Source organism: Danio rerio, chromosome 2 (genome assembly GCF_052040795.2).
Source record: "Danio rerio strain M-AB ecotype USA chromosome 2, GRCz13ab, whole genome shotgun sequence".
Taxonomy (NCBI): domain Eukaryota; kingdom Metazoa; phylum Chordata; class Actinopteri; order Cypriniformes; family Danionidae; genus Danio; species Danio rerio.
In genome coordinates, this window is record NC_141022.1 from 12,730,795 (window position 1) to 12,744,495 (window position 13,701).

The 13,701-nt window shown below is 36.7% G+C and overlaps 1 protein-coding gene across 1 annotated transcript in view; it reads right to left on the bottom strand.

The window, feature by feature from the left end:
* Positions 1-6,213: 6,213 nt before the first annotated feature.
* Positions 6,214-13,701, bottom strand: part of kcnt2a (potassium channel, subfamily T, member 2a) — a 69,259-nt gene continuing 61,771 nt past the window's right edge. Inside the window, 3 exon segments of the mRNA XM_087240467.1 lie at positions 6,214-6,488; positions 6,490-6,532; positions 8,791-8,875. Of these exon segments, the coding sequence (XP_087096593.1) occupies positions 6,423-6,488; positions 6,490-6,532; positions 8,791-8,875 (194 nt within the window). The 3' untranslated portion in view covers positions 6,214-6,422.

Genomic DNA, 13,701 nt, shown 5'->3' on the forward strand with positions numbered 1-13,701 from the left:
GCTGTGAAGACCACTGAGCCACCATGTCGCCCTCAAGTGTTAATATTCTCATCAAAAACAGCAGAAGAACATTGTCAAAAGAGCAAATGTTGTATTGGCTTTCAAAATATCATCATGTAAAAACCCAATATAATAAAGGAAGGGTAACTCAAGCTTAAAAAAATACATCAGCTTTTCTTTCTTTGCAGGCCTATCTTGAAAACCCTAAAATTGAGTATTGATTGGTCCAGCATCACTATACCTAATCATTTTACAGCCCAAGCAAAGCATTTAGCCAAATTTGCTGTCAATAGTGGAAACGCGGCTATTCTGTCCTTTGGACCATGTATCCACATTAAAGGTTCAGGACACCCTGGAGAACTTTTTATTTTATTTTAACAGATTTGTTTGTGTTGTAAGAATTGAAATATTACAAATATTCTTGATGTCTTTGACAATTCAAAACATGAGCTGAAGACAGGGCCAATGGACTTCACAACCAACCAGGGGGGAATGCGTGAAAAACCAGTTCCTGCTGCATTTGCATCTGACTATGCTGAAACTCTGTTCTAGAATTAACCAAACTGACTTTAACCATCATGTTTGATATCATTTGAAATGTCTCAGTGCGATTGGTACAATGGTCTCATTCTCTCAGGCATCTTTTGAACCACTGTGAGGGGTGTGACTTTTTACACACGCACCCCCTTCCTTGAGGGAATTCTTGGATTATTTAAGGTAAGGGTTGAGAAAAACTCAGCGCGATTCTGCCTACCCAGATCAGCCCATAACATGGAGCTTAGGCTCCATGTTATGTAAAATTTACACATTATGTATATTTCAAAGTCAGGAATGCATCTTTTTCATCTTGGATTTATCTTTGATAATTTGATGTTTTGTGTTGATCGTTTATGAATTGACTGATTGAATTGGCATAATACATTTACCTGACTAATAATAAATTATGTTTTGAATTATTCAAACCTCGTGTTATTATCACTGATAAATGTTGTTGTCCATAGCACTACAAGCCACTGTACAGGTTAGTAACGGACTAAAACATGTTAGACGGAGCAGCGTGGCACGCTATACAATGTTGGTAGAGATCCGACTAACAAATTGGCATTTATTCATGTATACTTGGACTGTAAAAGGCCAACTATTTAGAACAACAAAATATTGTTGAAACTACTTTAAATGTGGATATTTAGGCCTTCATCTACAATAGTATAATCCTGCGCGATTATTATTAAAATACTTTGTCTTGAATTAGTAGATAACAGATCTATGGGGACCACATAAAAAATCTCCTAAATTGAGTAAGTAGGGTTCTGCCTTTTTAGGAGAGTGGTTAATCGCCTCTGTTTAATGACCAAGACTGACAAGCTTGTATTAAGAGATTGTATACCCGGCCGGTGCAAGACTCGAGATGCTATCGGAATCTGAGTAAATGAGAATAAGGTATAATAACAAATCGAAAGAATATTCAATCATAATCTAAAATAATGTGAAAGGAAACAAAATAATCTTCTCAATGTTTTATAATTGGAGTCAGATAAAACGAGGATAAATATATTAATATTCTAAACCACCTCATACTAAAATTGGAGTCAGATATGAGTTAAGTTTAATATAAATCAACATTGTGCACTGGAAAGACCGAACATGCAGTGAACCTTCATCCACCAGTGGATACCGTCATTGGACCAAACTGGGTGGACCTTACAGTGTTGAGCATCAGTTAAGACAATGTTAGCACCTGTCAGCTTTAATTGTGGGGAAAACTAGATAATTTTGAGCTTTTGTCAGCTAATTTCAGCTAATTTCAGCTTCCGGGTTTAAAATGATTTTTGGGGAGGGATCAAAATCGGCGACGTAGCGCAGTACTGCAAGTGCAATGATGACGCGTCGGTTTCTCATTATTATTCATAGCGGAGTTTTTTTTTATCCTATAAGAACAGCCGGCTGCTTAATTATTCATGAGACCACGTGCATTCTGAAGGCTGTGAGACACAGACCAACGGAACGCAGTAGCCGTTCATGAAGGCTCGTATGTGTTTGTTTCCATGATCCACAGGGTTTGTTGCATGTTTTATCCCCGCGATCTTGTCAGGGCCGATCATACAGCAAAGCTGTGTGTGTGTGCTGCAAGCATTTTTGTCGGGAGAGCAACCCGAGAATTGAAGAATGGCGGACGTTGACTTTTATCAGGAGTTCGTTCACATTCAGACACATCGCCGTGCTGCTGTGTTTGCCCAAATCCTCTGTATTACCAGCAGGGCTAATGGTTAAAATAGACAGGTCAGGAGACCTGCTGCACTGAGTCTCCATTCAGATCTATAATAGACCCGGGGGTCGAGGGAGAATCCTCATTTATAGTGTTTACATGAACACACTTATCTTTATAATGATATAAATTGTGGTTATGTGTATAGGAAATTACAAATAACAAATGTAGCAGGGCATTAAATTACGGTTTATTTCTTTGCATTTTAACGTTGTAAACTATAAACTCATGCGTCTCCTCAGGGATTGTGTCTCATTTTGTGAGCTAACTGTCAACAACAATTGTTTGCTCCCCTTCTCCCCTGCTGGCCACGCCCACTCCTGCCCGATGCTCGCGGAGCTCCACGCCCATTAATCAGGCATCTTTTGAAAAATTCTGAAGTAGACTTTAACCGAAAGTGGGGGGTGTCATGGCCCTTTAAATGCAAGTACATGTTCCTACTGGACACTACAAGATAGGCATGGGATGAGAACCGTTTTCAAGGTATACCACAGTTTGGAAAAGTCAAGGTTTTAAAACCGCCAAAATTTTCTGTAAAACCGCTTCTAAAGTATGTGTAAGATTTTTTATTTACTTTTTTTTTTTTGTATCTCTCTAGCAGAAAAGATATCCAAAGATGATGTTTTAAATTGTAATGAAATCTGTGTTTTTAAAACTAATGAAGACAGCAGAAGTCAATGGTATATTTGAATTATATAGCCTGACGTGTTTACTGCTCCAAGGTTTCACAAATCTTAAAAAAAAAAAAAAAAAAAAGAATATATTGTTTTCAAAGGGGAAAAAAGTTTTAGTTTTTTTACCCAGACATTTAAAAATAATATATTTTAGAGCAGTAATCACAATACGGTGAAACCGTGATGTTTTTATCCAAGGATATCATACTGTCAGAATCTTATACCGGCCCATGTCTGCTACAAGATGATCTAAATCATGGGGATCACCAACCTCAGTCCTGTTGGGCTGGTGCCCCTATTTCACATCAGTTTGCCAACTAATATATTGCAGCCCAATCAAAGTCATGGTTATCCAAATTTGCTGTCAGCCTGTCCTTTGGACAAATCCATAAGTCCCAGTTATTACTGAACACTACAAGATCATCAAATCACGGTCCCCAATCTCAGTCCTGGAGGGCCAGTGTCCCTGCAGAGTTTAGCTTTAACTTGCCTCTACGTGCCTTGCTGGAAGTTTCACTTATACCTAGGCTGTTTCTCAATATGTGTTCTTCAGCGATCTTGTGTCCACGTGTTCTCGTGAAACGTCATCATCAGCTGCCAAAGTTCAGTTCCAAAACTCAAGAATGGAGGATGCGTGAATGTTCACAGATGTGTTCTTGGTATCGAGGACACATCAATGAAGACTTGAGCACAGTACTTACTCTAGAAGTCCCAGAAGTCATTGAGATTGGAGGTGGGAAGTGTTGCATTTAATACAGATTTATTTTTAAAGTTCAGAGGTAAAACTTATTTACCCCAGGAGTTTCCTTAAATGAGACTGTAAAAGTAAACACTATCATGAAAATCTAAACAAAGGCATAAACACATTAAGGATGTTTATTAGTTGAAATTTGTATTAAAATCTATTTTGTTTATATTGTGCAATGTATATTTGTAAGGTCTGTGCATGCATAGTATATATTGTGAAAAGGGGAAAATAATAAATCACTGTATGAATGCTGTAATGTGTACATATTTTTCTATTAAAAACACAAGAAGGTCATGTGCCCATCAGGAAGAATATGTAACGGAGGCCAGCTACTGTGTGCTGTGCAGGTAAACCTCACTCCTCTGACCTCTAAAGGTGCTCTAGCGACAGAGTCTAGAGGCCATGGACTTTAGCCTCGTTAGAGCAACCGACTCCCATGCGAAAGGTTGCCGGTTTGATCCCAGCTCGGGACGGGTTGGGTGGTGTAGGACCGGTGGGGTTACAATTGCAGCATTTTATTTCTCACAGGATGTGTTCTCATGGTCTTCCGAGTTCATAGGAGGACTGCATCCATACATGTCTACATGACTCAATAACTTATTAATAAAGTCATCTGAAATGACAAAAAAAAAAAGCGTTCATGCAGGATTCCCATAGTTCATCAAGGTTCTTTGGATTCATCTTCAAGGCCTCTTTCTTCAACTTACCCCAGAAATGCTCAATAATGTTCATGTCTGGTGACTGGGCTGGCCAATCATGGAGCACCTTAACCTTTTTTGATGTGGCGGCTGAAGTATGAGAAGGATCCCTATACTGCTGAATATTTTGCTCTCTCCTGTGGTTTGTAATGTAATGGGCAACCCAAATCTATTGATACCTCAGGCTGTTGATGTTGCCATGCACCCTGCAGATTTCTCACACGCCCCAATACTGAATGTAACCCCAAACCATGATTTATTCTTCACCATAATTGACTGATTTCTATGAGAATCTTGGGTTCATGCGGGTTCCAGTAGGTCTTGTGCAGTATTTGTGATGATTGGGATATATTCATGGAATATTCATGGAAAAAATTTACTTTCTGCCACTTGACTAGAATTCACGTTATTATTTGTTGCTCTTGCAACTGGGATCGATGACAAGACTTTTGTCAGGTAGTGTACTCTCATAATTGCTTATAATGTGGTTTCACAATAATCATTTTTAATGCAAAGTTGCCACTATTATATGTTCATTCCACAGTCTACATTTAGCAACAAACAGCACCTCAAACTTTGCTTCAAAGGAGGAGAAACTAAAGATACAAGAATCTGCTCTCCTGACTCAAAGACATAATGTTCCCTGATGATGTATTTTACAATTTGTACACAGGAGCTGTTCCGTCAGTTCTTCGCGAAAATCATTCAGTCTTCCTTTTATCTATAGTCTGATTTAGTTGGACTATTAAATTAGATATCAGAAGACTCCCAACACACAGCCAATACTGCTGAGAGGATTAGTGCCAACTTTTATGCTTCTAGAATGCTACAGAACACTGAGCACCAAAACAGCCAGATATAATTTTTCCATATAATAAAAAATATCATAAATAAGATTATCATACCAACAGTAAAACGTGTTGGTAGTAGTGTGATGGTCTGGGGCTGTTTTGGTGCTTCTGGATCTTGAAGAAGATGCTGTGATAAATGAAACCATGAATTTTGCGATGTACTAAAATATCATGTGTATCAAAATGAAAAGAATATCCAGCCATTTGTTAGTAACCTCAAGCTGAAGTGAACTTGGGTTCAGCAACAGGACAATCATCCAAAGCACGCCAGCAAGTCTATATATGATCGGTTGTAGAAAAACAAAATAAAGACTTTAGAGTGGCCAAAGAGTCAAAGTCCTGACCTAAATCCAATTGAAATATTGAGGCTTGACCTTAAAAAGGCAGTTCATGCTCAAAAAATCCTCCAATGTGGCTGAAATCTAACAATTCTACAAAGATGAGTGGGCCAAAATTCATCTACATTGCTGTAATAGATTCGCTGCAAGATATCAAAATCACTTGATTGCGTTTGTTGCTGCAAAGGGTGGTCCAACAAGTTCTTAGGTTTAGAAGCAAACACTTTTTCACATGGTGCTATGCAGTTTTGAAGTTTGTTTTTCCTTAATTATAAAAAAACTTTATTGAAAACAACACAACGTGTTTACTGTTATCTTTGACTCATTTTTAAATTTGTTTGATGATCTGAAACATTCAAGTGTAACAAGTATGCAAAAAAAATCAAGGGGACAAACACTGGTTTATGGACAAAATAAATTAGATTCTACAATGCTCTTCAAATTATTTCAGAGTAGGCAAGAAAATAATGACAGTTTTTTTATTTTGGGGTTGAAATGTTATTTTAATGAAATGATTGTTGACACACTCAGTGTTTTAATTATTCTCATCAAAAAAAGGTCCTTTGTGTTTTTATAAGCTGACTACATTGTCAATATGCTTCATCTATTCAAGGTGGTGGGAAATGAGAAGATGTAGATCCATGCACTATTCTTTATTTTAGTTCTCTCTGCCAAATGTTAACATGAGTCTTGCCGAAATTCTGAGGCTAAACTGAGTCAGGATTGGACAGAGAACTCTGAGCCAAAGTCTTTGTCAAGTTGAGCATGAGGCATGAATAATGATATAAATGTATATGATTGAGACATGCATTATTGTAAGCAGAGCAAGGTGTTTGTTTAGAGATGACTATCCAGCTTTGTGTTCCTCTTTCGTTTGTGACCTGCTTCTCTTGCTGTTCTTAGCGCTGTCAGTTATTGTCCAGCTTGGAAGATAGAGTATCTTTACGGATTATGTACCTGAAACGAACAAAAAAGAAGGTGTAAAAAAATGTATTCCCAAAATGTGTGATTGACTGAGTGTTTTGCATTTGTTTAGTTTTATTTAGCTAAAAAGGTGATGTTGAAAAGTTTAACAAAGTGACTTTTGTCGACATTTTTAATAGTTTAAGACAACACTCTTAAAAATAGTTAGCAGGGAGAACTGGGATTTCACATTGAATGCCATAGAAGAAACTATTATACCCGCTCTTTTTTTTTTTTTTTTTTCGGTTTCCCAAAGAAACTTAAAGGCCAACTCACATTACAGACAAACACAAACACAAACACCAACGAACAAGTCTGTCAGAGTTAGATATGATTTTCCATGACATTAATTTTAAATCCAAGGGTCAACTTGTTAATTGGCGTTCATTGATGAAGTGAAAAGTTATAATATAAATAATAAAAAATAAGACATTTTTACATTCTATGGATGTAAGGATTTTTCCTGGAACCATTGAGTAAAAGATATTAAGAATTGATTGATTATAAAGATGATGATAAAGCCAGAAGCGTTGCTAGGTTCAAAAGGGATAAGGGGCTTTGCCCCAAAGAAGTGTAGTGTTGTCAAGGTACTAGAATTTCTAAATTCAATACTTTGCAAAATATTGATGTTTAATAGGCTACTATTTTTGATAATATAAAAATTGTATCAAAAATAGTAAAAATAATAATAATAATAAAGATCTATATGCTAGAAATATGTTTACTTCAAATTTCTCTAGAGGGATTTTTTTTTCAGTTTTCCTCAAAACAGGGTGATATTGGCATTGTAGCACTTTAAATGCATGTAATGTCTGTTATACGCCTCACAAAAGTAGTTGAACATTTCAGGAAATCTCTAATATGGCTAAAGGCATCCAGCAATTGCTGTAGTTGAATAAAAATAAGATCTGAATAAACATAAAAAGGCATTAACCGATTTACACGACTGTGACAATAAATGGTTTGTATGTGTTCTTCCAGCCATCTTAGGTATTTTCTTAAGAAAGTCAATTTTTAATCTGATGCTAACTGACAGCATGTTACAGTAGAATAGCTATAAAATAATATGCTAGATGCATGAACTCACTGTGATTTACCTATTACAGAAACAGATGTGACTGGCTTTATCATATCTAGATAAATGTGTCAATCTATATCATATCTAGAAAGCTAGTACAATTGACGTTTTTCTGACTAATTCGCATGTATTTACATTCATATGATGCACATTTTATGGATTACATTTATTTTAATTCACCAAAACTACACACATTTTATACTGTGAAAACAAATCTTAAGTTTCATCAGTAGTTAGAACTATTTAGTTTCCCGAAACAGTTGCATTATTACCTCATCAGCTCCAGCCCCTTAAAATAATGAATGAATAAATAAATGGCAGTGCAGTGGTGGAATTTTCTAACATCATGTGACAACAGTGCCACTCCCACCTGCTGGTAGAAACAGGTACTGCTGAACAGGTGACTAATTTAACTTAATTACCCGACACAAACACTGCGTTAGATGGAATGCCTGTGATGTATGTGGTAATTTTAAGTACTTAGATAACAAAAAAATGTTCTACAACTTATTTTTATTTAAGTGCAACATATTCCAAAAGATCTTGGGCTTTTGATAATATATCAGGGCCTTAAGCCCCCAAAGCCCCCCCCCCCCCCCCCCTCGCAATGCCACTGGGTAAAGCATTAAAATATTTTCTAGGTTGGTCAAATACAATACAGTACAGAAACTTATTAAGCTGACTGTACTACTTCTGTTTTTGTAGATTCTTGAGTATAGACTGTATATTTTCACTTTGACAAAACATCATATCAAACTACTACAAATATCGATAAAAGCCCTTTGTTAAACTTTAGTTACATTTTCAACATCATAATTTGTCAGAGCAGAGATCAAGCTCCTATTACGCAGTTAAAAAGTGTAAATTAATAGTAAACAAATACATATCAAAAAGTACAGGCAAGGTTGTTTCTTTTTTTAAATGAAGAACAACATTTTATATTGCGCACAGTAAATTTTAAAATTGAGTTCAACGGAAACACTTAAACTGAATCACTGAAAATTAAAACCTTCTGCGTATCCCCTATTTTGGAATAAGGCTGTGACATAAAATGTGGAGTGAAGCACTGTAAATACTTTCTGCATACACTGTATAGTGTTAAGAGTAACCATTACACATAGGTAGATTTTGATGTAACTTCCCAATGAGGTAAAATAAACTGAGCTTTACTTACACAATGTCATTGAGCTCCAGTTTTGTATCAGAAGATGGGTTGATTAAGATGTAAGCGTGGCTGTTCTTGATATTGGTCTGTTCATCTAGATTGACAGACAAATGTTAAAGCGGTGTCATATTTTACACTTTAGTTGATGTGTAAAGCAGCTGTTTGAACATAAACAGCATCTCTGGATGTAATGCGCTCAAAGTTCAATGCAAAGGGAGACATCTGCTTTTGAGTTGGCTTAGCAAAGCCTGCAGCAAACGAAGCTTGGGGACTACAAAAAAATACATCAGGGCTAGTGAGATCACAAGGGTGCGTGGCCAGAGGTGCTGTAATGTTATAGCAGAGAAAGCTAAAATGGCATCCAAACGCTGCTTTCCACAGAGCATCTTCTGTTTCTGTATTTTGACTTCCAAAGGACACAACACGAAGAGAGAAGTGTTTACAGTTTAATTTTAATTTGGTTCCAGAAAATAAAAAAAATAAAAAAAAATATTGCTCCCATTTGTCAAAGGATAGATTCCAGAATTTCTCCCAGTTCAGTGCTGGATTCGGCTAAAAAACTTCTCCAACTGACAAAGCTGTGGATTGAGACACAACCTGCAAGTATTTTATTTGTTAAAATTGATCTATTACATGCATAGTTTCAAGTGTTAACAGTATGTTCTAGCGAGGACATAAAAAAGCATGTAAACAATGGGAAATGCTGTTTGGTCTTGCTAACAATTTAGCTACGAATTCATATTTTTCATTCAAACCCCTGTAAACACACACAATCTTCTGCAGTGTGTCCAGTGTCTCTCTATGTAGCTTTTTTCCCTACGTTCCACAAACTCGCAAAAGAAATGTGAACATTTCATATTACTTACACATGCTTATTCTGAATATAAGTAAAAGGCAGTTGTCAGATTTTATTTTAGAGAGCCGGCTTGTAGTTTATTATTATTTTTGTATGATACAAGCAGCTAACGCTGCAAACAGCTGCGCTGACTGACAGTGGGTCCGTTTTAGTAAGGAGGTTAAGTGAAAACTCACATTACTGTAACCCTAAAATGAGAGAAACTCTGGGTTTTCCGTTTCAAAACGGCAGGTTTGTCAAACTGGAGATAGCAGGTAAGTCAAGCCTGTTTCTGAAAAAGAGGTAAATTTAACTCTGAGTCAGTTATCGTCAATAGCAGCTTTCATTCTCTAAACTCAGTTTCTGCCAGTCTCTTCCTCTTTTTTTAAAGACGAAGTGGTATTTCTGTCACCGACTCGGTCCCAGTCATTCCCCTCGCTAGCCAGCAGAGCAGCAGAGGCCGCTATCCCCGGACTTCTAAGCATTACATCATCCACCTAAACTGATTGTGCACACACCTGAACTGAATCCTGTTAATGACCCACTCTCCCTATATAAGCCACACTTAAACACCAGTTCATTGCTTGTCTTGTTCAGCCACGGCCAACATTTCTGAGCGTTATTCCCTGCCTGATCTCCTGTGCATAACCCCGGACTGTTTCTGACTCTGAGTTGCCTTCTGCCTGCCCACGACCCACGCTTGTTATACGGACTCTGAACCACGCCGCCTGCCACTGATCCATGCTTGTTATATCACCCTGTGTCTGTCAGCCGCCAGCCCCACGACCAATATTGAATGCTGTTGATGTAAGTTCGCACTTTAGTGCGTGTTGTATGTTTGTGATTGAACTGTCTATCAATTACTGCAAAATGGATCCCTCCGTGTCAGTCTCTTCGTTACAATTTCGCGCCATAGCCTTACGTTTCCACCCACCTATTTTAATGCTCATTTTGGAAATGCGCATAAAAACGATTGATTGAAACGTCATGATGCACATAACTTTTGAAAATTAGCATAAAAAACATGCGCATAAATGAGTAGGATAAACTTTATATTCGATAAGAAAAGATGCGCATAAACTATGATGTAAACACTTTTGCTGAACAAATTACAGTATGTGCATTAAAAAAAGGTTTGTTATAAGAGAGGATGATGAAAATGTGTGTGAATAAACAAACCAGCAGGCTGAGCACACTGCAGAACATCGGAAATGTTGTTTCGGTCATTCTAAAATGCCTTAGCCGTTTCAGTATTATTGTCTATTATTAATTCCTCCGTGTCTCTTGGCTTCAAATGCCCCCACGTGTTCATTGTGTGTTAACATTGTCAAGTACATTTATTAAATAAAGAAAAGATTGACGTAGCTTCTTCTACCGCAGTAAATTCTGTTTTTGCTTTAGATATTTGGTGCCAGTTAATTAGGAAGTGACGATTTTGTTCTCTTTGACTCGTTGGATGGAAACGCTGCTTTATTCGCACATCATTTATGCTTTATTCCAGTTTTAAACATGAATGTAAATAATATTTTTGGCTGGAAACATAGCTATTGCCTACATGTCTGTCACACAAAGAACCAAGTCACGTACCAGAATAGCTTGTCCTTTTTTTAATAAATAAATTAGCTTAAATGTACTGACCTTCGACAGGGACATGTCCTGTTACTCGATTAATGGGATTATTATTCGTCCTAAAACAATTTTTTAATACTGCGTACATTTTAAATGTCATAACCTATCACTTGATCAAAAATAGAGACAGACAAGTGCACTTTTAAATCTATTAAAAATGATCAACGTGTATAAAAGTGGGAACGTGTGTAAAAAATGTATAATGTTAAACAGTATATTACTTTTTTACTACACTTAAATATTTAAATACTTTAAATGTAAAATTACACAACTTGAGCAGCTATGTTTTCCCACGCTGTCTCTGTTTCACTAATGCAGTGGTGTTGGTTTTTTAAATATATGATCATATTTGCTATAACTTTGCATGAGCACATCAAGTTTAGCTGGAAAAAGAAATGATGATCTCTTTTTTCAGATGTTGCCATGGTCACTCTAAATACCTGCGCTCCATTGATAATGCCTTTTTATAGTCACAGTGTGTGCACTTAATTCTGAGTTGGTCTACTCAAAGTTGATTGAGCCAACTCAAAGCTATTCTGAAACCTAAAACGCTGAGTTTTTAATCTATCAGTAAGTCAACTCATAGTTCAAGTTTAAACTCTGAGTTTGTTGAACCTCTTTACTAAAACAGGCAAGCTTGTAGTGGCATGATGTGGTGACATGGAGCCAATCCACAAATCACAGCACATTATATTAGCTGAAAAATCAGAGCCTCTTGAGGGCAGACCTTTCAGCGGATCTAGGAAATATGACAGGCCTTTTCATGATAGCTGAGTAGCTGTTTATAATCAAAGTAAGATATATCAAAAAATAACATGATTTTCTATAAATGAAGCATGAGCACACACTGCTCTGAATCTTATAAACACAACCAAGCCTTAAAAATACACTGTGGACCACCACTTTAACAGAATAACATCGTTAGACAGGTCTGTAGCCAAGAAGGGTTCGGGTGGTTCGGGTGGTTCGAAAGACCTGTTAAAAAGTCCAGAATTTGTTCCATACATGAGCTTATTCGTCCCATTTTGACTGCTGTGCCATCATAAATTGTGAAAACAATCCATCAAAGAAGGCTTTCAATGAATGCAAACAATTCGCTGTGTGAAAAAACGTACAATCTAACGTAAAGTCATGTTTCACTACAAGTAACTTTTATTTTGAATCTTAATCCTTCTTGAAAGAAAATAATACCAATAAAAAGTTAAAAGCAAAACCAGCCCATAACAAAGTTAATTTTAATACTAGTTGGGCTATTTTTGTTATCCATGAACTTTCAAAATGAACTTTTTAGTAGAGGAAAAACAGCTGAACCTCACTCCTGCTCTCTCTAAAAAAATCTGACGTGTCTTTCACACATATTCCGAATGAGCATGTGTAAGTAATATGAAACATTCTCATATCTTTTGCGAGTTTATTATTTGATATGTAAAACACAGGGAAAGCAGCCTCATAGAGAGACACTGCAGTATTGCGGAAGATTGTGTGCGCTTAAAGGTGTTTCTAATAAACTAATAAACATGACTAATAAATAAACATTACTAAACATTACATTACTAATAAACATGAATTTGTAGCCAAATTGTTAGAGGTGCCAAACAGCATTTCCCATTGTTTACATTGTTTACACAGCATTCTGTGTTTATGTCTTCACTACAACATACCATTATCGCTAGAAACTGTGGATGTAGTTGACCAATTGACCCTTCGCTAAGCCACACCCAAAAACAGCCACCCACCAATCGAGGCTTAGCAACCGTAGCTACGCAGAAGGGCTCTGTCAAGCTTTCGAGTGAGGGAAACAGGCCATAGCATTGTGCTTATGGATTGTGCAAATCTGACACCTGGTATCCTAAAAGTTTGGATGGGATGGTGGAATTTTTTTTTCTTTTTTAAAACCAAAAACCCAAGAGGAGAAATGCCAGCGTGGATCAAGCTCTGTAAGGGGCGCTAAAGGAGCGGAGTTAAGTTGGTTTTGTTTTGATATTCCTGACAAATTCAGTGACTGACGGCAATAACTCACACACCTCTAACCCTAAACAGATGTAAACTGTGCTTCAATAATACAATGCAGGTTATGTTTTGAAAGCTGTCTGTTTCTTTTTTTTTTTTTTTTGCTTGATATTATGAGCACTGCTCTGTTTAAGCCTTTGCCATGACTAACGTTAGTCATACTATTAGCGAATAGGTCATAATGACATGAGTTATTGATCGGGCAAATACGAATCTGCAAATCTGTAGCAAACTTTACTGAACTTCATATTTCCATTTTATTTCAAGCTACGAATATTTGAAATTACAAATCAAGAGAACAAAACAGATATGTGATCACAAACTGAGCACTTGCGATCAATATACTTTACCCGCAGCTGTTTTTTAGTCATGTATAAAGAGCACAGAAACATACTGACAGTAACAGGTAACTTACTGTACATTGTTATGGTCAATGATGCTATTCG